This window comes from Symphalangus syndactylus, chromosome 23 (genome assembly GCF_028878055.3).
Source record: "Symphalangus syndactylus isolate Jambi chromosome 23, NHGRI_mSymSyn1-v2.1_pri, whole genome shotgun sequence".
NCBI lineage: Eukaryota > Metazoa > Chordata > Mammalia > Primates > Hylobatidae > Symphalangus > Symphalangus syndactylus.
This window is the reverse complement of record NC_072445.2, coordinates 36163199-36188864: the sequence shown is the minus strand read 5'-3', so window position 1 is coordinate 36188864 and position 25666 is coordinate 36163199. Positions and strand designations below refer to the sequence as shown.

General features: G+C 56.8%; 1 protein-coding gene across 1 annotated transcript; it reads right to left on the bottom strand.

Moving 5' to 3' along the window:
• Positions 1 to 341: 341 nt before the first annotated feature.
• On the bottom strand, positions 342 to 25074 carry TEAD3 (TEA domain transcription factor 3; the record flags this gene model as incomplete). The annotated part of the gene is made up of 13 exons (XM_055264474.2): positions 342 to 1909; positions 2087 to 2239; positions 2317 to 2457; positions 2670 to 2843; positions 3053 to 3186; positions 4075 to 4136; positions 5044 to 5093; positions 5203 to 5340; positions 7065 to 7076; positions 7817 to 7879; positions 12322 to 12386; positions 14226 to 14476; positions 24857 to 25074. Coding segments are annotated over 13 exons (1575 nt in total), but the record flags the coding sequence as incomplete, so codon positions are not given.
• Between the last annotated feature and the right edge of the window lie 592 nt (positions 25075 to 25666).

Sequence of the window (25666 nt, the reverse complement as noted above, 5' to 3'; positions counted from 1 at the left end):
GCTGTCACCTGGGGAGAGCGCTTACCCTCCTTGAGTCACTTAGGGTCAGTTGCTAACCCCTAGGCTTTGGTCTGTGTTGTGCTGGCTTATCAGGGGGCCCTGGAGCTTCCATCTCAGTCAATGTGCGACCTTGAGCAAATCACTTCCCTTAGGTGACCTCAGGCCAGCACATACAAGTGCTCAGCTGGAAGCAGGAGGGAGTGAGGGAAATGTTGAGTGTGGGTAGGCCTTGGGGCCCCCCAAGAGATGGCATTGCAGGGGTTGGGGGTGATGACACACCAGGACTTAGGAGGAGCCCTCACCTGAAGCTGTTCCAATCCAAAGGTCTGGCACACAAGTGGTTACATGACTGACCCACAAACAAATAACTTTAATTTTTTTTTTTTTTTTTTTTTTTTTTGAGCAGGAGCTGGGCCTTGAGGGCCCCTGCTCCAACCCCAAGCTGCATTTATGATATAACCCATCACAGCTGGATTTTAAAAATACACAAAAAAATATATAATATACATTATAAAACCTAGGTGGGGTTTGGAGGTGGCCTGAGCGATATGCAAACAGTGAGGACCTTCAGGAAGCTCGGGCAGGGTCGGGATAAGGAAGGGAAGGGGCACAGTACTTCATATGAAACTCATAAATACCCACAGGTGGCTGCTGGACAGGCCCGGCTGGCTCTGGGGACCTGGGTGTTGAGAAGGGGCAGCAGGTGAAGGGTTAACCTTCAGTCCCAGAACTGGGTCTGGGAGCTGCTACTCTAGGCAGGTAGACTGAAGTGGGGAAGAACCTAAGGGAGCAGTGCCCACCAAGGGTTTGTCAGATCCAAGCCTCAGGCAAGAGAAAAACCAAAAGCCTTGTGCTAGTCCCTCCCTCTGGGCCTCTGGTCTGCCCAGAGGCTGGGACCTCCTTCCTCTACCTTGCCCTCAATCTGGAGGGTGCTGGGGGGTGCCCCATCTTCCTGGGGCCCCTGGCTGGCTTGTGGGCTAATGGGGTGCTAATGGGGTCTAGTAGCTGCTGTGCTCCCTTCTTCATGCCCAGTCTGAAACAGGTGCTCCCCTAACCCAGCTCCCCTCGATGAGGCTCCACTCCACACTGCAGAGCCTCTCCCCTACCCTGCGGCCAGCCCCCGCCCCAGGGAGGTAGTGTAAACCTGGGCTCTGGGGACAAGCAGCTCTGGATGAGAACTCCAGCTCTGCCCACCTCTCCTGTGGGTCCCTCAACTTCCTGGAGCCTGGGCACTTCATCTGAAACCCAGAGATCCATGCTTGCTGTGCGGAGTCTGAGGACCACACAAGCCATGCAACGAGTCTGGGCACCAGGCCTGTTACACAAAGGGGCAAGGAAGTGTGGGCCCCTCTGTCCTCAGTCCAACCACGACCGGACACTCTCCCAGGGCCTCTGCTCACTGACTCCCTCGGTCTCCATCCTGCCCTCACCTGCCCATCATGCTCCCCCAAGGGTGGGGGGGGGGGCAGTGGCCACACCTGCCGGAGGCTGAAGGTGTCCCCTATCCCCACCTCTCTGAGGTCACGCGAAGCTGGGCAGAGCAGGGTGATGGTGGGTCAGCGCCCCGGACAGGCTGCCCCACCGCTGAGCCCTCCTCTCCTCTCTTCTCCCACAATTAAAGCGCAGAACAGTGGCAGGGAGTGTGTGTGCTGGGGTAGGTGGGGAGGCCTCCTGGGTCCTGGGCCTGAGGCCTGGCAGGTAGATGAATCCTCAATTCTGGACCCCCCCCGGGGTGCCAGGCAGGTGTGGAGAGGAGATGCTCACCCTGCATCCTTATGGAGGCGCAGAGGGCACCCTAGTCTTTGACGAGCTTGTAGACATGGTGCTGGGCCCCGTGCTCACTGGTGGAGACTTCGAAGACAAAAGCAATGACAAGCAGGGTCTCCTGGGAGTCCCGGCTTGTGACCACCTGCGGGGGAGCAGGTAAGAGATTCAGGAGATCAGGGAGAAAAGGGCCATGGGGCAGGGGGCTGAACAGACCATTCTCCTTTCCGGATCTGTGCCTTTCATCCAAGCGATGTGTCTGGCTACCCAACTTGGAGGCCCTGGCCTGTGGGACTCCCCATGGCCCCTGCTGCCCCCATACCTGCAGGATGGTGAAGTTCTCCAGCACGCTGTTCATCATGTACTTCTCAGGCAGGTGCTTCAGCTTGTGGATGAAATTGATCATGTACTCGCACATGGGCGAGCGGTGGATACGGTACACAAAGCGCCCGTTCTCCAGCCTGGCATATTCAGTCTGCAGAGAATATGGAGAAGGTGTCACTCAGCCTGCCTGCTCCCAGCCCCACCAAGCCACCCAGAGCCCCCACTCACCTCCACCTTCTCTACCACCTGTTTGCCAAAGGAGCACACCTTGGTGGAGACGCTGATGGTCATGCTATCAGCAGAGCTGTACTGAGAGCTGACCCCATAGAAGGCTCCCGGGCCCTCCTGGATGGTGCTGTTGAGGTCGGCCTGGCAATGGGGGTGGGGGGTGTTAGGTGCTGGCAGAGACCAGAAGTATTCCCCCCACACCACATCAGAGTCCTGCCCAGGGATCCATCTCTGGCACTCTGCCCACAAGCCATGAGGATGGAGCAGGGTCAGAGGTCAATGCAGTGGGCCTGGATGTTGCACCTCTGGGGTGCGGAAGGGGGCTTGGAGCAGAGAAGGCTAGGGGGACTCACCCAGAACTTCACAAGGAAGAAGGCATTAGGGGGCCCCTTCTCATAGAGCTCCTTCAGTCCTCCCTTTTTCTCGGGGAATTTGTCATAGATCTGGCGCACGTCTACTGCCTCCAGGGGTGGGTCTGAGAAGGCAGGGTTCGTCTGGCCGATGTGCACAAACAGGTGTTTGCTGTACTGTGGGGAGGGCCCAGACAGGGTCAGGAGAGTACTCAGGCTTGCAGGCCCGGAGGTGGGGAAGGGAGCACTGCACAGGTATAGAATTGCCTGAGGCTTCCTGAACAGGCCAGACCCCCAACCCCCAGATCCTGAGTTGCAGCCCGGGATCACCCGGCCGGCCTCTCCACAATTGTGCAAAGCCTCACCCTCACCCCCAAACACGTTACCGTGTCAGGGTCTCGCTGCACCTCCATGAAGGCTGAATACTCGAGGAGCCGCAGCCGGGAGGAGGCAATGGTACGGTCCTGCCACACAGGCACAGAGGCAGCAGCTGAGGGGAGCGGGGCCAGGGGCTCATAACCTGGGAGGGTGAGACAGATTTTCATCTGCATAGACACATGCAGGTGCTTACTGACAAAGCTGCCCCCAGCTTGCAAAGGTGCCCCTTTTGGGAAGGAACATGTGTTGGATTTTGACTCCCCTACTAGGTGTCCTTGTACAGTGCACAACCTGCACAACCATATGTGGTGGCCCTAGTAGTATATATCAAAAACATTTCCTTGTGTGACTATTAATGTGTGTTTAAACAGAAAACACAGAGAAGTAAAAAAGGGAAAGAACAATTACCCAGAATCCTACCATCTAGAGAGAGAAAGCCTTGTTAAGATTTCGGTGCATTTCCTTATGAGGAGTTTTCTACCCATAGAGATGTGTGTAAATGTAGGTTTTGGTGGTGTGTGCTTGTAGCTGTGTATTGGCTATGGTTTTTTGTTTTTCTGAGATGGAGTTTCACTCTTGTTGCCCAGGCTGGAGTGCAATGGCACAATCTTGGCTCACTGCAACCTCCACCCCCTGGGTTTAAGTGATTCTCCTGCCTCAGCCTCCCAAGTAGCTGGGACTACAGCCATGCGCCACCACGCCCAGCTAATTTTTGTATTTAGTAGAGATGGGGTTTCACCATGTTGGTCAGGCTGGTCTCGAACTCCTGACCTCAGGTGATCCACCTGCCTCAGCCTCCCAAAGTGCTGGGATTACAGGCATGAGCCACCACGCCCAGCTTGGCTATGGTTTTGTGCCAGAGATCTGGAAGCAACATTGTACAAGGTAAAGGGGCTATTCCTGGCCTGTCCCAATCTCCTATAGATGTCACAACCCCCTCCCTCCCAAAGCAAACACACACAGTTGGACCCCAGCTCTCCTGAGTGGAGGTGCAGCTGCCAAGGGAGAGCACCTCGTGTGGGGAACTTACTGCTGAGCGTCGGCGGCAGGGGCGGCTGGATGGGGTAGGCTGGCTGTGCAAAGGGCTTGATGCTGCAGACAGGAGCACAGCCTGGTGAGAGGGCTCCCTCTTCCCCACCTTCCACCTGGCCCAGCCCCTCTTCTAAGACCCCAGGAGCAAGCCACCCAGCCTTTCTGCTGAGGCCCAGAAACGCATGCTGAAAAGCTAACTCGCAAGCTTTTTGTTTTCTGCACATTTTAGCTTTTGTGAAATCCTGCTGCGTCTCCCAGCTGATCTGCCCATTTAGTGTAAGATTTCATTTCAACCTTCCCCACCCCCCACCCTGAAAAGCTGCTCCTTAAGCTGAGAGTCTTTTGATGAAAGTTGTTTTAGAGTTGAAGAACCAGCACACTTGACCACCTGACTTGTTAACTGAGAGACTGCCTCAGAAACTGAGTGGAAAGTAAACAAAGGGATGGATGACAAGTGGATGCATGCCAATGAGAGAATGCATAGGTGAACAGCCAGCGCATCAGCTGTCCTGTTGCCACTCTCCAGCTTTTTTTTTTTTTTTTTTTTTTTTTGAGACAGGGTCTCCCTTTGTTGCTCAGGCTGTAGTTGTAATGGTGCAATCAAGGCTCACTACAGCCTGGAACTCAGGAACTCCTGAGCTCAAGCAATCCTAGCCTGCCTTGGCCTCCCAAGTAGCTAGAACTACAGGCACGCACCACCACGCCCGGCTAATTTTTTTTTTTTTTGGAGAGAGCAAGTCTTGCCCTGTTACCCAGGCTGATTCTGAACTCCTGGCCTCAAGCAATCCTCCCACCTCGGCCTCCCAAAGTGCTAGGATTGATTACAGGTGTGAGCCACCACCCAGCCTGCATCCCTCTACTTTTGAATTAAAACTTTGCTCAGCTGTTGCTGGAGCCCAAATGGGAGGGAAGCCCTGTGCGGCTGCCAGGAGGAAGAGGGCATGGGACGATGAGCCACAATACTCACTCCTGAGAGGGTCCAGGCTGCTGTCCCAGGAGAGGGGGGCTGCTCCAGAACTGCAGGGATGAGACAAGGCCCAGGGGCCCCTCAGCATCCATGAACCCCACTAAAGCTCATCCTTTACGGCACACCCCCACACCAGCCCACCTCCTGGGACCCATGTACCCGCGAGGAAGTGGAGAAGACGGCCTGGGGCAGAGGGGAGGGTGGGCTGAACTTGTTCTGCAGGACACTGGCAGAGACGATCTGGGCAGAGGACATGGACGCCATGCTCTGAAGGGCTTTGTCCTTGGAGACCTGGTCCTGGGGAGAGGGGGCTGCATGAAGCCAGGGCCAGGCTGGATGAGGCCAGGGCTTGCTTTAGGGCCTCTCCCATAACCCCGGCAGAGTCCAAAGCACTAGGATGGCAGGTGTTCCTGAAGATCCAGGCCTGGATTCCAGCCCCAGCTCTGCTGTGTGATCTTGGGAGAGTCCCTGCACCTTCCTGGTCTCAGTCCCCCAAGTGCCCATCACCACTGACCACAACCACAGTAAGAAATTATTTTATTCCAAAGGCCAATATATATCAAGATATTTCCTCTTACTGTATGTCATGTACTCTCCTATTTTCCTTTTTTTTTTTTTTTTTGAGACGGAGTCTCGCTCTGTTGCCCAGGCTGGAGTGCAGCGGCGCGATCTCGGCTCACTGCAAGCTCCGCCTCCCGGGTTCACGCCATTCTCCTGCCTCAGCCTCCCGAGTAGCTGGGACTACAGGTGCCTGCCACCACGCCCGGCTAATTTTTTTGGTATTTTTAGTAGAGACAGGGTTTCACTGTGTTAGCCAGGATGGTCTCGATCTCCTAACCTCGTGATCCACCCACCTCGGCCTCCCAAAGTGCTGGGATTACAGGCGTGAGCCACCGCGCCTGTCTACTCTCCTATTTTCTATTCTGTTTCATCAGTGGTTCTCAAAGTATGGTCCCTGGACTAACACACCAGCATCACCTGGAAGCATGTTAGAAATGTACATTTTTATTTTTTATTTATTTATTTTTTTGAGATGGAGTTTCACTCTTGTTGCCCAGGCTGGAGTGCAATGGCACGATCCCAGCTCACCGCAACCTGCACCTCCCGGGTTCAAGCAGTTCTCCTGCCTCAGCCTCCCAAGTAGCTGGGATTACAGGCATGCGCCACCACGTCCAGCTAATTTTGTATTTTTAGTAGAGACGGGGTTTCTCTATGTTGGTCAGGCTGGTCTTGAAATCCCAACCTCAGGTGATCCACCCGCCTCTGCCTCCCAAAGCGTTGGGATTACAGGCATAAGCCACTGTGCCTGGCTGATACTTTTATTAAAAAAAAAAATTTTATTTGTAGAGGTGGGTTCTTGCTACATTGCCCAAGCTGGTCCCAAACTCCTGGGCTAGATGGATTATCCCACCTTGGCCTCCCAAAGTGCTGGGATTATGGGCGTGAGCCACTGTGCCCAACCAGAAATGTACATTTTCAGGCCCTTGCCCAGACCCACTGAATCAGAAACTCTGAGGTAAGGCCCAGAAATTTGGTGTAACAAGCCCTCCAGGTAATTCTGATGCACTCTAAGGTTTTTTGAGAACCACTGTATTTCGTTTTTATAGTTTTTTTTGAGACAGAGTCTTGCTTTGTCGCCCAGACTGGAGTGCAGTGGCGCAAGCTCGGCCCACTATAACCTCCACCTCCTGGGTTCAAGCAATTCTCTTGCCTCAGCCTCCGGAGTAGCTGGGATTACAGGCACTCGTCACCATGCACGGCTAATTTTCGTATTTTTAGTAGAGATGGGGTTTCACCATATTGGTCAGGCTGGTCTCGATCTCCTGACCTTGTGATCCACCCACCTCTGCCTCCCAAAGTGCTGGGATTACAGGCGTGAGCCACCACGCCCGGCCATTTCGTTTTTTTAAAATGAGGCTTGCACACCTATTAAGCTGGTTTCATAATCTGTCATTTGAAAATCCTGTATTAGGTGTTAAGACCCTTTCCCCACTCCCACTGGGGCGGGCTGTGCTACTTACCAGGTTCATGGCCTGTGAGGGAGAGAGGGAAGATGGGTTAGAGGACGCGCGCAGCACCAGGGCTGTGGGGGGAGGGACGTCTCTGCGCCTACCTCCACCCAGTGCCCATGGGTTTCAGCTTCCCAGGAGCCCAAGGAAGCTCAGCAGACCCTCCCCGTCCCCACAGAGGGAGTGCCTGCCAGCTGGGACAAGCCCTGGAAAGGGCAGAGTGAGGGAAAACAAGCTGGTGCCCTCTGGGTCTGTCCATATGTTCTGGAACTAGGCTCTGGGCATGGGGGCCTGGGGGTAAGAGGCCCCCTCCGCTGCACCGCTGTGGGCAGGGAGAAGAGCACACGGCCAGCGTGAGGCCCTGAGAAGGGCCTCAGTCATGAACCCCAGACTCTGAGATCCGCAGCTGCAGGACAGCCAGATCTGCAAAGAACTGCCATGCCCACCTCAATAGCCCTGCCGGCCAGTAGCCCCGGGGCCTCCTCCCTGCCCATGGAAGTCCCCATGCAGTTAGTAAGCAGCAGTCAGGAAGGAGAAAAAGAAAAACAGAGAAGAGGAGGGGTGGGCCTTAGTGGCCCCCAGATGGTCTCCCTCTCCCTCACTGACAGGGCCCTTGGGCTTCCTGCTGCCACTTGTGTTTCTTTCTGGACCCCCTCACAGCTTCTCAGCCCCTTGCCTGTCCCAGGCTGGAGCCACAAAGCAGCGACAGGCCTGCACCCAGGAGGGTGCTGGGCAGGCCAGGCCAGGTGGCAGGGGCCCCGTACCTTCAGCTTAGACTGAATCTCCCGAGATTTCCGCCTGGCTAGAACCTGCAAGTGGCTAGAGACCTGTAGAGAGAGAAAGAAAGAGAAAAAGAACAGAAAGAGCGGAAGGAGAGGCAGGAACAGAGCTTCAGCCAGAAAACAGGCACAGTGGGGCTGGAGAGCTGGCCAAGGAAAGGCCTGAGCTATGCAGAGACAGCGCCGTGGGTGAGGGGCCCAGGAGGGCTGAAGGCCCCCGCCAGGCACCCAACATACCTTGATGCCAACCTGGTACTCCCGCACCTTCTTCCGAGCTAGAACCTGTATGTGGCTGGACACCTAGGGGCCGCCCCGCGCCCCGCCAGAGAGGAAAACACAGACAGTGAGGAGGCACAGCCATGGGGTGGCCGTGGGCAAGGAGCATCCCAGACCTCTCATCTCTAGCGAACTACATGTAAATGGGGGGAACTTTTTTCTTTTTGAAACAGGGTTTATGTTGCCCTGGCTGATCTCAAACTCCTGGGCTCAAGCGATCCTCCCACCACAGCCTCCCGAGTAGCTATGACTATAGGCATGTGCCATTGTGCCCGGTTCAGACACCTCTTGACACTGCCAATTCTGTTCTCTTCTTGGTCTTATCATGATCAAGAGCCACAGTGGCTTCCAGGGCCACCATGTACGGCTGCACAGGTTGTTCACTGGCCCAAAGGGCACCAGTGAGGGCTGAAATCCAGCCCAAGTTCTGCTGCCCAAGCTATGTGTCCTTGTACAAGGCTGTGCCTAACCCTGTCCTCCCCGCAAAAAGGGTGACTTTTTCTCACTGGTGTCCTCAGAGAAGACAACCTTTTTCTTATTGGCACCACAGGTGCCAGCAATGGCCATGGTGCTCCTGTTGGCCATTAGCTTATACATCAAGGCCACATCCTCTACCAGGGATCTCCCTGGTACCACTGCCTGAGTCCTCCTGTCAACCCCAACCACAGCACCAGCCTATGAAAAGAGGCCTGGCCCTCCTGCTTTGCTCCCATAACTTTTTCCCCCAATATACCTTCTTTCTGCTTGGGCTAATATATGCTAGTGTGTATATATGTACTCAGTAGGTGCTCTTAATTGCAATTCTTCTCTAGCCATCTCCTCCTCGCAGCCTCCGCAGGCAAACTTGAGCTAATCACTGTCTGGTTGTGTGTGCCCTGGGCTGTGTGCCCAGCTGACACAACAGACCCTTGACCTTGTCAAAGATCTGACCCAGAGGCACAGCGAACCCAAATGTCACTGTTTTCCCCAGGAAACACACAGATCCTTGACGCCACTTCACGCTTTCAGCATTGGCAACTGGCTTTCTTTGTGAGTTGTTTTTACCCCCACAAAGAAAGCTCGTTTTTCTCTTTAATCACAGCCTGACAGTGAGTATGTATGTGATGCCACCTGGTTAGGACCTGGGTGGGTGCTCCTCACACTGCCTCACTGAGCCCAGGAATCAGACTCCTGTCCAGCAAAATTACCGACCACTTCAGGCTGTGATAGTAACTGGCGTTTACTGAGCACAGATACTATCGTCCTCTGCATTTACACGTACCGACCCCTTGATCTTTACAGCAACACAAAAACACAGGTACTAATATCCCTGACTTACGGATAATAAAACTAAAGCCTGGGAAGGTGAAGCCATCACACAGCTGAGTGCTACAGCCAGGATTCAAACCCAGGCGGTCTGACTCCAGAGCCCACTCTGACTCCACTCACCACCAAGCTACGTTACCAGGACTCACTTGGACCCTTAGCTCAGAAGACTACCTCCAAATGGTTGACTCTGTAACAGCTGAAAGTCACACGGAGCTTCATTCTAACTTAATATTTAGCTCTTTTGTCCATATGGAGGCATTGTGCTTGCTACGAATTGCTGCATGTATGTATCTGTAAAATAATAAAACTGCATTTCTTTGCCAAAAGTAATTTTTTTTTTTTTTTTTTTTTTAGACGGAGTCTCGCTCTGTCACCCAGGCTAGAGTGCAGTGGCGTGATCTCGGCTCACTGCAACCTCTGCCTCCTGGGTTCAAGCGATTCTCCTGTCTTAGCCTCCCGAGTAGCTGGGATTACAGGTGCGCACCACCACGCCCAGCTAATTTTTGTATTTTTTAGTAGAGACAGGGTTTCACCATGTTGGCCAGGCTGGTCTCAAACTCCTAACCCAAGTGATCCACCCGCCTCGGCCTCCCAAAGTCCTAGGATTATAGGTCGAAAGTAAATTTTAAAAGGACCAAAAATAAAACCTTGTCAGTGGTTACTCTTTTTAACACATAAAGACATGCCTTGTCCTCACAACCAGAGGACAGATCCCCTTTCACTGGGATCTAAAAACCCAGAGTTCTAAGAAACAGTAAAGACAGGGGGCGTTTCATCCTCGTACCTTATGCCCTTACAATGAAGGCAGTGGTTTCTAAACTTCTGTGCTTGTCAACAGCTGGTTTGTAAAAGCTCTTTTCTGGGCAGCCCTCTCAGGATGCTAGGCAGGAGCAGGTGTGATGGTGGACCCTGAATTCAGGGGCTGGGATGTGCCCCACCTCTGCAATCCACTCTGGCCTCAGTTCAAAGTGACCCAGCTTGGCTGGATGCAGTGGCTCGTGCCTGTAATCCTAGTACTTTGGGAGGCTGAGGCGGGAGGACTCCTTGAGGCCAAGAGTTCAAGAACAACATGGCCAACATAGTGAGACTCCATCTCTATATTAATTATAAAACTTAAAAAAAAAAAAAAAACCAGTGACCTAGTGACCCTTGGCCCCTTCCCACTCTGACTAACAGGTTCCTATGAACACCTCTTCCGGGTGGAGAAGGACCCGCTGAGAGTTCGCTTCTGAGCTCAGAACAGCTTTCTGTTTATAATAATGTCTGGAATAATAATAATAGCAGTAGCAAATTCTTCTGCAGTGCTTACGCTGTTCTAAGAGTCTTCACATGTTAACTAATTCAATGGCTAAGAATGCAAGGCTGGGAGGCCAACTACTGCCCACTCCCAGGTAGAACCAGTATTTGAACCCAAGGGCTCCAGGGAACAGGGCCCTGGCACATGCCTCCATGTGGTATCCCTGGTGCCTAGAACATAGCAGTAGGTCAATCATTAGCTAAGTGAATAAATTTGGTGCTGCATGAGCTAGACTTAGGGAGGGTGGTTCATAAATGCTTGAATGAATGAGGGATCGTTGCCGCCCCTACACTGGGTAGGGAGGCTCAGAACCTTCCTTTGAGAAAGATGGAACAGCCCAGACTTGTCATATGCACCATGGGGATCTGTGGGTCCAAATCCCACCGGGACAGGAGGCTGGGAGTGTGAGGGTAGCACTGGCCTCCATTCCTCCAGGTCCCACCTCCAGCCTGGCCTCTCTCCCATGCAGTGGGGCCATCACTCCCATCCCCTCCCCTTCAGGTTTCTGTCACCACACTGCCACCTTCCCTGGACCAGAAGCCACTAATTGTCTCTTACATCATCATTTTTCTCCATTCCCACCACCACTACCCTCATCCCAGGCCCTGGCACTGTTGATCTAGGCCTCTGCTTATGCACGCAATGGCCAGCCTCCCTGTCTCCAGCCAGCCCTCTCTAATCTATTGTCCTGGCTGCTTGAGGGCCTTCCTCAACAGCTGCCACCTGTCACTCCCTGCTCCATACCCTCCTGTAGCCCACCGCTGCCCCTTGGGGAACCTGTCCCCCGTGTCTCCTGCTGAGTGTCCCCTACCCCAGCAGTCCCCATCCTCCCTCCGCTACATCAGGCTGCCCACAGGCACGGCTCTTTCCTGCCTGGGGGGCTTGAGGAAGTTACTTAACTTCCCTATGCATCAGTTTCCTCATCGTAAAAAAGATAATTACTGTACCTATCTAATAAGGTTACTGAGAGGATTCAATAAATTAACTTAAAGGAAGCTCTGTATGGGTTTACCATGATTATTAGTTGTATATTCAACTTCCTCAGCCTGGGAGGAAGGGTCCTCTCCCTTTTCTCTGCCTGACTAACTCCCATTCCTTCTTAAAAATACATCCCGAGTGTCACCTCCTCCAGGGAGCCTTCCCAGCTCTCTCTCCCCACTCCCCTAGCCTTGTCTGGCTTGGCTGCTTGTCCCAGAGTGCCCTGCACCCACACTTTCTCAGCCCCGCCACCTTGCTCTGTACCCATCCATCTGACCATCTGGCTCCCTGGCTGGTGAGTGAGCCACTCAGGGCAGGGACCACATAGCAGCCACAGCAGCCCCATGGGCTTATCTGTGGTCCCTGAACCACAGGCCCTGGGCAGGGTAGTAGGTGGTCAGAGAGGACAGTGGGGCCATCTCTCCAAGAGAAGTGGGAAGGGTGAATGGAGCTGCTTGGGGGTGGGAGGGCGTAAAATTGAGGGGGTAAGGGAAGCGTGATGAGGCAAGGAGGGTGGCAGTCCAGGTCAGGGGCAGCCTCGAGAGGGTGGGCAGGGTAGGGGCAAGGGGTTGACCGGGGCAGCTGAGACAGAGTGTGTGGGTGGCGGGCCCAGCATAAACCATCTCTCTACCTGTTTTCTCGTCCGAGTCTTCCCCGTCCTCAGTTTAATATAGCGTGCAATCAACTCATTTCGGCCTAGATTGGGGTGAGAGAGAAAATGAGGAGTGGGCAAAGGGTGGAGCCAGAGGCTGGAGACCCCCACCCCACCGGGAAGCCACTCCACGACCCTCCCCAAAACACTGCTCTTCTGTTCCTCACTCTCTTCACCCCAAGCTGCACATGCAGGGCATGCAAAGGTGGCTGGGGAGTCACAGCTGCATCCTACCGCCTCTAGGACCTAGAGGGGCTGCTCTTCAGGGGAGGGGTGCGTGAGGGCTGCAGGGTAGGAGCAAGCTGGGCTGAGCAGCACTAGGCACCCTGACAGGCTTCCTTGCAGACAGACCGGGTGGCTGTGGTACAGGTCAGCAGGACAGTAGCCAGGTAGGGCCTGTTCTGGCCAGGCACACCCATCCTCCCAGCCCCTAGCAGTGCTTCCTGCCTGTGTCACCAGCTCCAGTGCTCTTAGTGCATGGATTTGTGGGGCCGTGTGAATGAGCCTGCCCCAGGTGGATGTCCTGCCCTTGCTCTGTCTTTACCCTGGACAAGTCCCTTCCCTTCTCTGGTGAAAGACCAGGAAGGACAGGAAGGCAGCACTGACCGCCTCCAATGTGCCTCCTACACTGGCGGCCTGTGTCAAGATGTGTCACTGAGCATGTCGCCATGTCCTTGTGCCTGTCACCCCCATGTCACCAGTTCCCAGTGTCTCTCCACCCTGTGAGAGCCTTGTGAGCCTTGGGATGCAGGGTCTGTTCTGCACCACAGACCCTCTGAGGGCCCAAAAGCTGCCAGTGTCCAGGGACTTGGGCCTGAAAGGGGGATGCCTGGGCCACAGGGCTGAGCCCAAGTCAGCATGGTCAAGGTGTACACCTCTACCCCCAAATCCAGGCTCTCTGCCCTCCAACCCCATGGCCTCCCCAGAATGGCCAAATTCTCCAAATTCCATTCTGATGACTGAACCAGCCCCACTGCTCCTCCCTTCCCGCCAGCCCCTCTCCACCCCACTCTCTCCACCCTGTCTAAAAATACCCTGTGGGGCTCCCCAGCCTGGGAGGCAGCAGTGGGGGCAGACAGCACCTACCCTGTGGAAGGCACCCTGGACCATCTGCCTGCCCCCAAGGTGGGGCTCTGGGGCTGGGTGGGCGTGGCCAAGGGACACGAAGCAGACCTGATCCCTTCCCACAGGCGCGCCCTGGGAAGGGCTGGGCCTGCCTCGCTCAAGCCACGCGCTGCTGGGAGGAATAGGGGAGCTGGCCAGGAACCAGGCCCAGAAGGGTCGAGTTATCCCAAAAATGCAGCTCTGGGAGAGCCCTCTCAGGGCTGGACAAGAAGGGACACTCCCTTCTGGAAATGGGCAAGATGGCAAAGAGAAGGGCCAGCAAACACAAGGAGTGGGGAAGGGGACTGAGGAGGGAACGCGTCCCCACAGCCCCACGCAGGCCTTTGTCCCCGTGCAACCTCCCACAGCCCTCACTGGAGAGAACTGTATGGGCTGTGGGAGTCACGGGGCGACTGTCACCGGGCCTCCTTTCCACATCCTCCTCCGGGAAGGGACCCCGTTCCGGGCCTCGACCGGCGCAGACTGGGCTGACCCACTTTCTTGGGCCCACTGAGTCACCTCGAAACCTCCAGGCCGGTAGCGGGGAGGAGAGGAGGAGCAGGCGGGGGTGCCAAGGTGTGGGCTGCGCCCTGGTTAGGGGGCGAGCCCGGCTTGTTTATGAGGAGGAGCGCGGAGGAGGATCCAGACACACAGGCTTGCGCGCCCAGACTCGCCCGATCAGCGGCTGGCGGCCTCCGACGTCACCAAACCGGTTGGGTGAGAGGGCAGAGAGCAGGGGGAAGGGCCGCAGTCCCGCCCGCGCCCCCCCCCGCACGCACCGTACATCTTGCCCTCGTCTGACAGGATGATCTTCCGCCGGCCACAGGGCGGGTAAATGGCCAGGGCCTCCTGGAAGCTCTGCTCGATGTCCGGGCTCCACACGCCCTCCGCATCGTTGTCCAGCCCCTTGTCCAGGCCCTCGGGCCCATCCTCCCGGGCCTCCCCGGGGCTGCTGCTGGCGTTCCAGCTGTTGGACGCTATTGTGCTGGTTGCTCTGGGCTCTGGGCCTGAGCCCGCTGGGCGGCTGAGCCTGGGGGACAGACAGAGAGGAACTGGGACCAGGGTCCTCCTCAACTACAGCAATCTCCTATCCCACAGCCGCTGGCTCTGGAGCTCCGCCCCCAGCCCCAAGCCCACCCTAGGAGCAGGTGCTCCGGGTGGAATGGAGGTAACCAGAGGAACAACCACAGCTTGTTCAGAGCTGTGTGACCTGGGATGCACGCGCTACTTCACCTCTCTAGGCCTCAGTCCCGTAAAACGAGAAAAGGGTCTCCTTGAGGAGACCTCCTTGAGGTTGTGAGGGTTAAAATGTAAATGAGCTCATGACAAAGTACCGACCACGTGCCCAGCTCATAACACTCAAGAAATAGGTAATCGGTAATAACAATGCCTCACACCAACACAGCACTTTTGCAGGGAAAAGCCATTTTCATATTCATTCAAACCTCACAAAACTAGGCTGGTGCAGTGGCTCATGCCTGTAATCCCAGCACTTTGGGAGGCCAAGGTGGTTGGATCATGAGGTCAGGTGTTCGAGACCAGACTGACCAACATGGTGACACCCCATCTCTACTAAAAATACAAAAATTAGACGGGCGTGGTGGCACGCGCCTGTAATCCCAGCTACTTGGGAGGCTGAGGCAGGAGAATTGCATCAACCCAGGAGGCAGAGGTTGCAGTGAGCCGAGATCACGTCACTGCACTCCAGCCTAGGCGATAGAGCGAGACTCCTCAAAAAAAAAAAAAAAAAAAGAAAAAAAAGAAAACAATTAGCAGGGCATGGCAGCACACTCCTGCAATCCTAGCTACTCAGGAGTCTGAGGCACGAAGATCACTTGAACTCCAGAGGCAGAGGTTGCAGTGAGTGGAGATAGCACCACTGCACTCCAGCCTGGGTGACAGAGCAGACCTTGTCTCAAAAAAAAAAAAGCACACAAAAACAAACAAACAAACAAACAACAACAACAAAAAACACTAAAGCAGGGAAGGTAGGGAATAAAGCCCATTATCCAGAGAGGAAAACTGAGGCTCACAAGGTCACGCAGCTGCCAAAGGCATGCTGAGGGGCACAGAGAGGAGGAGCAGAAGGGCAGGGCTGTGCTTCCTCAGCTCTCCCTGTCAGCTCCTCCTCCCCAGTGTCCAGATCCCCAATCAGGGACCTCCACCCCTCACTCTCGCCCCAGCATCAATGCAACCCTGCTAAGGACCCCTCAGGGGACAAGGAGAGTCCCTGACCCAGAAGGGCATCATTTTACCTTCCCCAAATTAATAACTAACCAGAACTCTGCCAAGGGGCCTAACATAGGACAGGAACTGCCCCAGGAATTACAAAAAAGGAACTGGTGAGGGAGCAGCTGAGAAGGTGCTTGGCCAACAGCCTGGCTCAACCTCACCCACTCCTCTATCCCACTTCCTGTTCCCGCACCTCCAGGCCCCACAGCAGCCCGTAAACCACCCATATACCCGCCCCTGCCCTGGCCCATCCTCCATGTGGGCCAGGGCTCTGTAAACTGTGAGTGCCCTGAAACTGCCAGGCTGAGTTATTCATTTGGACCACACCCCATCAGGCTCCCTATCACTCACAACCCCAAGACTCACCCCAAATCCCCTTCAGCCCCAGAACCCATATGTCCAATGTATTCAGGGTCCTGGAAATCTAAGAGCCCATGATGGCTTGATCCTGGGACTTAGCTCTGGGCAGCAGGGAAAGGGGAGGGGTGGAAAGGTGGGGGATCCCGTCAGAAGCCAGGGAGAGGAAGATGAATTCCAGGTCCTGCTGCTTGAGTCGGGGTGGACTCTCTCTGCAGAGCCACCTGTTTGCTTAGGGAGGCTTGAGGGGGTCACTAGTAGAATGAGGTGGGGAGGGCCTGGGGGGCCTGAATGTCAGCCAATTATTCGGTTATTTTTTTTTTCTTTTTAAAATTTTTTATTTGTTTTTTATTTTTTAGACAGAATCTTGCTCTGTCACCCAGGCTGGAGTGCAATGGCGCGATCTCCACTCACCGCAACCTCCACCTCCCGGGTTCAAGCGATTCTCCTGCCTCAGACTCCCATGCAGCCTCCCCCCTCAGCATGGTGGCATACACCTGTAGCTGGGATTACAGGTGCGTGCCACCATGCCCAGCTAATTTTTTGTATTTTTAGTAAAGACAGCGTTTCACCATGTTGGCCAGGCTGGTCTCAAACTTCTGACCTCGTGATCCACCAGCCTCGGCCTCCCAAAGTGCTAGGATTACAGGCGTAAGCCACCGTGCCCGGCCCTTGGTTATTCTAAACTATTATTCAGTTAGTTATTCAGCTATTCAACTAGTTATTGTAATTATTCTAAACTATTGAGTTTAGACTTAATATTACTACTAATAACAGTACCTGTCATATGCCAGGCACTGTTCTGGGATTTCACACACATTGACTCATTTAATCCTCACAATAACCCTATGGGGCAGATACTATTATTATTCCTAGTTTATAGATGAGGAATCCAAGAAACAGAGAAGTTAAGCAACTTGCCTTAGGGCACACAGCAAGTAAGTACTAGGGCTGGGTTCTGAACCCAGGTAAGCTGGCTTCGGTTTTATAACCAGGAAGGTTATAGGGAGGGTGCTGAGAGACCCCACCACCTGAGAGAGAAAGGAGGTTCAGCTGTCATAGCAACTGCCCTAAGTCTGCCCAGGAGGTCCCCCTCAGCCCAAGCAGCTGGAGCAACTTCAAGACCCCCGCACTGACGTAAAGCCCTTTCAGTTATGCCTCCAGAGCCACCAGGAATCTCTCTCCCGTGGCCAGTGGGCTGCCAGAAGGAGCTGTGCCTCTGACCCGTCAGAGGGGCCAGATGCCCTCATTCCCAGCCTGTCCCTCACCCCAGGAAACTGGATCTAGAGCCCCAGCCCCTACTCCTCAACCAGAGGGGAATTCTTGGAATAGAAATGAGGGGTAAACAAAATAAATATAAATAAATAAATAAGGAAATGTCGGGGGTGGTGGCTCACGACTATAATCCCAGCACTCTGGGAAGCTCACTTGAGGCCAGGAGTTCAAGACCAGCCTGGGCAACATAGTGAAAACCTTGTCTCTATTTTTAAAAATTAAATTTAAATTAAAAAAACAAAAAGAAAAACAAAAGTGAGGGGACAGGGGTGTGCTAGCTGGGTGGGGGCACCTAGCGACTCCCCTGTTGAAATAGTTGGGATGCAGGGCCTGTCCATAGGTATCAGTCTGACACTGCCACGGAGCCGTTAGAGGGGAGGGAGAAGAGGGGCTACAATGAGCTAAGACCCCTCTTAACCCCTTTCCTGAGGCCTCCCTCCAGCAGCAGCAGCCCAGGCAGCCCCAGACTTTTAAAACAACTTTCCTGCCTCCCCCAAGTCCCTGCCTGCCTCCCCTCAAGCAGGCTGTGGCCCCCCCTTCTTAGGGTGATGTCAGCCCCGCCCCGCCCCCCGCGGGAGCACTGTGGCCAAATATGGCGAACACAGCAGCAGGCTTGGGAGCTGGGACAGACTGGGGGGGTGGGGCAGGCGGCCCCTGGCTGGGACCGCTGGCAGCTGGTGAGGGGGAGGGGAGAGGGGACGGCCCAAAGGACATGTCAAGGAGAGAATAGGACCACCGTCCCTCCCTTCCGCTGGCTCCTAGATGCATGTGAGACTCACTTTCTAGGAACGCTCCTAGGGGCAGAGGCACCAACACAGGGGCAAGTGGCACTCCCCACACACAGCCATGCACAGGAGCAAACTGTGCAGAGGGGCTGTGCGAGTGCTTGGGTAGACAACCACGTGAGAATGTGCACCCCCAAGCTGAGGCACACACATGGGCAGTCGTGGGCAGGCAGCTGCCCCGGGCTGGGGGCTGGACCGGGGTCTCAGTGGAAGGGAGTCTGCAGGAGGCATGAGCACTGGCTGCTCTGTTCTCCTAGAGACCAGCATGTGCCCGCCTTCTTCTCCCTAGATCCTCTAACCGCTGGGACCCAGGCCGGGCTGAGAGAGGAGGCTATGGCTCCCTGGACAGGTGCGGGCTGGGCTGGGGCAAATGTGGGACTCTGGCTTGGTGGAGGGGTGGGACATCTAGAGAAGGCTGACTGCGGGCGAGAGGGCAAGCCCTGGGCTGCTAGCTGACGATGCCCAGGTATCTAGAAGCTCTGCCTCGCTGCGCTGTGCCATAAAGAGGGGTAGGAGAGAGAGGAAACCCAAGTGAGGGTCAAGGGGAGGGAGACCAAGGCTGGGGTGGGGCCTGAGAGAGACAGGAGGGGCAGGGGGAGACAGGCTGGGAGAGAGTCTGGGGCAAAGAGAAGCTGAGGTGAACCCAGAGAGAAAACAGGCCAGAGACAGGAGAGTCCCAGTGAGTGACAGACAGAAAGCCCAACCCAGAGGGGGACAGACCAGAGCCCCGCAGAGTGAAGGGAGAGACCCCAGGAGAGATGTGGAGGCAGGGCGGGGGAGTACTGGACCCTCAGACCCACAGACTGACAGACAGAGCTGGTGGGGGGTGGAGGGAGAAGGGGTGAAGGAGGGCAGGGGAGGGGCACAGACAAGGCAACCAACAAAGACCTAGAAAGAGACACACAGCAGAGAGGGGTAGACCAGAAACTCAGATATGATAGGCATCGAGGGAGGGGCAGACCAGGAGGGGACAGGGAGAAAGAGAAAGACAGGGACAAGGACAGAGACCCAGAGGCCAAGGCAAAACAGAGGGAGGGAGTGACAAGGGAGGCCACTGCCGGGGGCTGGGGCTGGCCACCATCCAGGACACCCCCACTCCCGTCTCAGGGGCTCCCACCCTCCACCTCCTCTCAGAACCCCTCCCATCTGCCCCTGCAGAGGAGTCCTGTTGTACCTGTCCTGCAAACCCGCCGGCAGGCTGCAGACCCCCAGGGGACTCAGTCTGCCTTCACCCTCATCCTGACCAGCCACACCCGCTTCCCTTCTCCCAGGGCCCTCAGCCTTCCAGGCTCAGAAGGCCTCTGGGTGGAGGCAGGGATGGGGGCTAGGAGGCTGGGTGAGCAGGCTTTGGGGCCCTGGGGAAGATAAGGGGCACCTTGCTGCCCACCCCCACCCTGGGGCAAGACCTGCCGGAAGAACTGGCTGGACAGCTCCAGGTATCAGGCTGGAGCTGGGGCCGCTGCAGAGGCCCTGGTCCCCCACCCCCACAGGCCCTGCAGCCTCCAGACCACCCAGCCCTGTAGCTCCCTTTAGGGGCCCCAGAGCCACTGCCTCGGTAGGAGGCACAGAAAAAGCCAGTCTGGGTGGGTGAGCACCTCCTGTCTTACCCCTTCCCCTGCAACAGCCCTGCTGGAAGGATGAGCTGAGCTGTGACCTTCCAGGGTCTAGCAGCCAGCAGTCCACCCCTGCAGGGACCCCAGCCCCCAAAGCATTCTCACTTGGAGTGAGAACATCACTCAAAATGTGGGAAGATCAGTGAAATCAGCCGTTTCCTCCCAAGTCTCTGCCCTCAAACCTGAGCTGGGCTGACCAGCCTGGGGGTTGAGGATGGGGACGGCAGCTGAGGAGGGCTAAGGGAGCCTCCCATCCCCTCTGCCTTTTCCTCTCTCCTCCCCTACCCGCCCCACAGCGGGCCAGCTGTTCTCCAGCTGCCAGAAGCTCCCACCCTAGAAGTAGCCATGCTCTGGGGCAGCAGAGCAAGTAGGGATGTATCTGTCTCCCCCACCTCCAGCCCAAGGACCCTGGAGGGACCCTGCCAAGCAGCCACACCCTGCCAGGCTGGGGAGGGATTCCCTCCTTCCTGGAACAGGGTCTCAATTTTTACAGGAGGAAGCAATTTGCAGAGCCCACTAGGAGGGAGGTGGGGGCCCCTCCACTCTCTCCCCACCCCCCACTCCGCTTATTAATGTGCTTCCAATTTGGGACTGGAGACTCTCTGCCCCTCCTCCCCACACTACTTGGGAAAGGGGCTTTCTCAGGGAGCAGAGGGGGTTGGGATAGTCCCCCCAGGCCTCCTTCTGCATAGCTCATCCACTGTCACGCTCCCTCTCCCTGAAGCAGTATAGGGGGTAGGAGGGTGGAGACTCAGCCCTCAAGTTCCCTGCAGAGACAAGGGCGCAGTTCCCAGACCTCCCTTCACCCCCTCCCTGGGACTGACTTAACTCCTCATCTTGTCCTGGTCCCAGGGCGGGAATCTCAGGTATCCAGTGGGAGACAGGCTATGGGGGGTCACTGGGTTTCTCAGTTCTCAGTTACCATGCCAGACTCCTGGTACTCTGGGTCGCCTACTGGGCTCCCACCAGCCACTCAGTCAGTGCCCCCATGAGAGTCACGGTGTCATCTAAGAACAAATAGGCTTCCTCTGCGCCCTTCCTCTCGCTCGCATACACAGTTGCGTCACAGCCACTGTCCTGCTCATTCACTGTTACCCGCATCTCTCTCCTGCTGGGTTTTTAAAAAAATCTTTACTGTGATAAAATACACATAACATCAAGTTTACCATTTTAGCCATTTTTAAGTGTACAATTGAGTGGCATTAATTACATTCCTTCTTTTTTTTTTTTTTTTTTTGAGACGGAGTCTCGCTTTTTCACCCAGGCTGGAGTGCAGTGGCGCGATCTCGGCTCACTGCAAGCGCTGCCTCCCGGGTTCACGCCATTCTCCTGCCTCAGCCTCTCCGAGTAGCTGGGACTACAGGCGCCCGCCACCACGCCCGGCTAATTTTTTGTATTTTTAGTAGAGACGGGGTTTCACCGTGGTCTCGATCTCCTGATCTCGTGATCCGCCCGCCTCGGCCTCCCAAAGTGCTGGGATTACAAGCGTGAGCCACCGCGCCCGGCCACATTCCTTCTTTCTGTTTTAATCAGTGTCTTTCTCGTTGTCTTCCACATAGATGCCACACGTGTCAGAGACCACAGGCCCCCAAACGCATCCCACAGAGCCTCCTACACGCCCTGCCTGGCACAGTCCTGGGGGTGTCACCCATACTACCCGAGAGTCCCAAACACACTCAGATAGTGACCACCCACCCACAGCACCAGCATCAGTCATGCCCCACAGTTTCTCTCACATACGGTGTCGCTTTCTGGTGCTCAGTGTCACCCACACACCACATACCATATTCATACTTGGCACATGTCGGATGGGGCCCACCTTGCTGGTACACACATCATACTGACACAGAGTTGGTCATGTTGTTTTACTCGCACGTAGCGTCACATGTAAGTCACACACAGACAAACCTGAGGCCATCTCACATGCTGCGTCACAACATGCAGGTCACAAGTGGTCACACCACAGCGTAACACATCACACAGATCGCCACTCATCTGGCTTCTCACGCACAAGCGCCCGTGCGCTCACATACACACAGCATCATGCGAGCGCGGTGTCCTTCACACGCAGGTCACTTGAGCATCAGAGCCACACCCAGTGTCATCTCCAGGCACACACAGATGGTTAGGCAGCCGGCTTCCTTCATCAGCACGTCCTGGGTGATGCCCTGACACACACAGAAGAACATCCCCCATGCAGGTTCTCAGGTACAGAGGCAGCGGCACACCTGGACACACGAAGAGTCACCCAGTATCTCTTATGGACATGTATATCTGTCACACACACGAATGTCACAAAGCCACAGTTTCTCTCCTGCATACACCCAGCCCTGCACAAGTTGCTCTGACCAGGGTTCTCTTCCACACACATCCAGTCCCACAGAAGACGAGTCTCACCCACATAGAATGTCCCACTCATGGCTTCTCTCACACACATCCAGCGTCACACACAGTTGCATTTTCATTTCCCTCTAACACTTCCTGCCCTTTCAGGCCTGGCAGGGAGCACAGGAAACAATCGGCACTCTAGGAAACCCCAAGGGCTGAGGCTTTAGGGATGTTCGGGGGGGATGAACCTCTCTGGCCCTAACCTCAACCTCCTGTGGGTCGGGGAAGACAGGCAGAGCCCTCTCCCTGGCAGGGTTCTCCCTGGAGGGAAGTGGCCCCTTCTGCAGACAGCCCAGGGCTGGCACAACACCAAGAGGGGAGGGGAGGGAAGGCAGGGCAAGGCCACAGGGACAGTGCAGAGTGTGACCTGCTGACCTCCCCAGCTCTACCCAGAGGCAGATCCTCAGGGCCACCCCTGGGACCCCACAGCTTCTGCAGCCCCCATGTGGGAAGAAGAGGCTGCGACCTCCTAGCCCCTTCACAGAAAGCTGCAGTGTTTAGACCCCTGGGTTCCTCTCCCCATCCTGAGCGGGGAGGTGGAGGAGGGCAGGACCTGCGATTTCCACACTGAGCCCTGGGACCCCCACAGGTGTTTGGGAGCGGGGCAGAGGGTAGAGCCACCCAAGTGGCCTCTGAACACCCTTTGTCCATCCAGCCCTAACAGAACCCACGACCACTTCAGAGGCAAGATCCCCCAATCCACCAAGCCCCCCTGTCCCTTGACACCTGCTCCCCGCCACCTTTTCAGCCCCGTTCATCTGGCTGAGCTACTCCTCAGTCACCCCTTGGTTTGTCCTTGCCTTCTTCCTTGGGCCACTGGATCACCTACCCACCTCTCCAGACCCCACCAAGTTCAGGTTCCATCATGGGAGAAGGAAGGCAAACTGGGAGACAGACTCTGGGAGGAGCTCAGAGAAAAGGGACTGGAGAAGTCATTCATTCCAAGCAGGGAAACTGAGGACCAAAGGGGCCTGCCAAGATGGCACAACTGGTTAAAAGTCCAGAGGGGACCAGATCCCTATTTCTTGACCACCTCTGTTGAGATATCTCCTCCTTCGATATTGTTGAGAATATCAAATCCTCCCGGTTTTAACATTCCTTCAGTTGGCAGAAAGTGCCAGGGTCTACAAACCTTAGGGTGAGGATGGGAGCAGGGCTCAGGACCCATGTGATGCTCCTGTACACTTAATGTGCTGCTCTGTCCTGGCAACCACTGACCATTCTAATAAGCCATTCCCCAGCCCAGATGCGATCATCAGCATTAAAGACAGTTCCCTCCCTAGGGGGGTAGGGGAAGGCCCAAGAGCTTGGGACTCATACTGGCTCCTACCCTCTCCCTGAGGAGGGGGCATCCAGGGCCCCTGAAGTTACCCTTACCGGACAGCCTTGTCCTGGAAGATCTGTGCACTCTCTGCCCACTGGGTGAGCAGGGACCCAGAAGACCACAGAACCACATCCTTTAGGGAGTGCCCCTAGGAGAGGGGTCTTGGTGGGAGGGGGGCTACAGGAGTCTAGAAGGGAGAGAACATAATTCCCCCCAAATCTCCAACTTTTGAGGAGACCCTCCCCTCCTTGCCCCAGGTGGCCCCAGCACTGGGGTGGAACATGTGTACAGAGAACCAGGCCACAAGAGACTGGATACACAGAGCCGCTATGGGCACCAGCCCCTCTGAGCTGTGTCCAGCCCCTACCCCTATGCCCTGTTCTTCCGGACAACAAGTCCAGGCTTGACCTGGTTCTGCCCCTACCTGGAAAGGGGGAAGACACAGAAGAAGACAGCCCCTGAGAAGCTCGTCCCAAGGCCTCCTTCCCCCTCGCACTGAAAGAATCTCTCAGCCCTGGATCAGGGCCCCTCACCAGGAAAGTTGACAGAGTGGGGTCTCAATGACACTGCCTCAGGGCCCAGCTGGGCTGGAAAACAGATCCAGACCAGCGCCCCCAGCCCTCCCTCCCCTGGCAGGAATAAAAGGCATGACAGACAATGGTGGGGACCGGGGTAGGAAGCGGGGGACCAGCCACCCTCAAACCTTCTCAAGTCTAAACAAGGGCCCTGAGAAAGTGTGGGGAAGAAAAGGCCCCAAATCCAGACCCCTCCGAGCCAAGCTCACAGCGCTCAGGGCTGGAACTCTGAATCAGCACCCCGACGCAGGCGGCAGAAATGAAGGCAACGTGAACCCCTCCCTGCCTCTCAGGGGACACACGGCCGGGGCGCGCGGCTTTGGTCCCAGACACCCTCCACAACCCAGCGCAGCCGCGGCACCGCGCGCAGAAACCGGCCTGGGCGCGGGGAGGCCGGGCCCGAGGCCTGCGTGGAGCTGAGGCCGGGCAGGCTCCGGGAGCGCGCGGGCCGGGAGTCCAAAGGGCGGCGGGGCCCGGGACTGGGCGCCCCGGATATGAGCTCCAGGGTGGCAGGCAGGCCCTCCACACTGGGCGGCCCCCGGATCCCCGCCCCGACCCCCGAAGCACGGACGGCGGGACAGGCGACGGCACGGGGGACACGGTCTCCCCGGCTTCCCCACCTTCCCAGACCAACTCGTCCCCGTCGCGGGGGGGTGGGGAGGGCGGGGGGCGGGGCTTCCCGGAGAGATTTTCCCCCTTCCCTCTAAACTTCCCGGCACCCCGATCCGGGGCTCCAGCTCCGGCTGGACAATAGCTCGGGGACCCAGTCCCCTTCGAGTGTCGCCCCCCCCAGCCAGCCCAGCCGACCAACCAAACCACCTCTCCCGAGCGGGGCCTCCTCCCAGGGTCCGCCCGGCTTACCTGGTCCGAGCTCGCGGGGGCGCTCCGGCCGGGCCGCTCCGCCGGGCCCGAGGGAGCCGCGAGGGGGGCCGGGGAAGGGGGGTCGTGGGGAGGGGGCTGGCCGGAATGTGCGGAATGAGCCGGGCTGGAGCGGGAGGCGCCGAGCGCGGAGGAGGGAGCGAGCGGGACGGAAAGTTTGTGTTGAGGAGCCGGGGCGGGGGTGGGGGCTGCGGGAAGGAGGGGGCGGGGCGCGCAGGGGGCGGTGCTGGTCAGGAGGGGCGGGGCCGTCCAGCAGCGCTCGGGCCGCCTACCCCGCGGCCTCGCGACCCGGCCACCCTGGCTGGCGCGCGCCTGGGCACCCCGCTCCTCGCCCGCCCGTGCGGAGCTGCCTTCCTCCCCCTGCGCGCCGGGCCTCGCCCAGCTCCCGGGCACCCGCCGGAATTTGGGGCTCCGGCCTGGGGCGGGGCCGAGGGCGGAGCCCCCGCCTCGGGGGCAGGGCTCCCGTCGGTGCCCGGGGCCGTGGGTGCCGCGTCACGAGGAGCCCGGCAGAGCCGGAGCGCACGGGCCCCGGGGCTCCCGGCCCCTCTACCCTAGTCTCGAGCCGCCGAGGCGGAGCGTACCCTCCAGCTCGCGGGCCTGCCCCCCACTCCCGGGGCCCCAGACCCGGCTCCGCCCTGGCGGCTGCGCCCGCCCTGCCGGGACCCGGTTTGTCTGGTTCTCCCCGCGTGGCTAGTTTCTCGAATTTCTTCTCCCTTTCTCCCTCTTCCCCGACCTCCGGGACCCTCCCTTTCGCCCCGGCTCCCCGGGCCCCCGCGGGGGGCGTCTCGACGC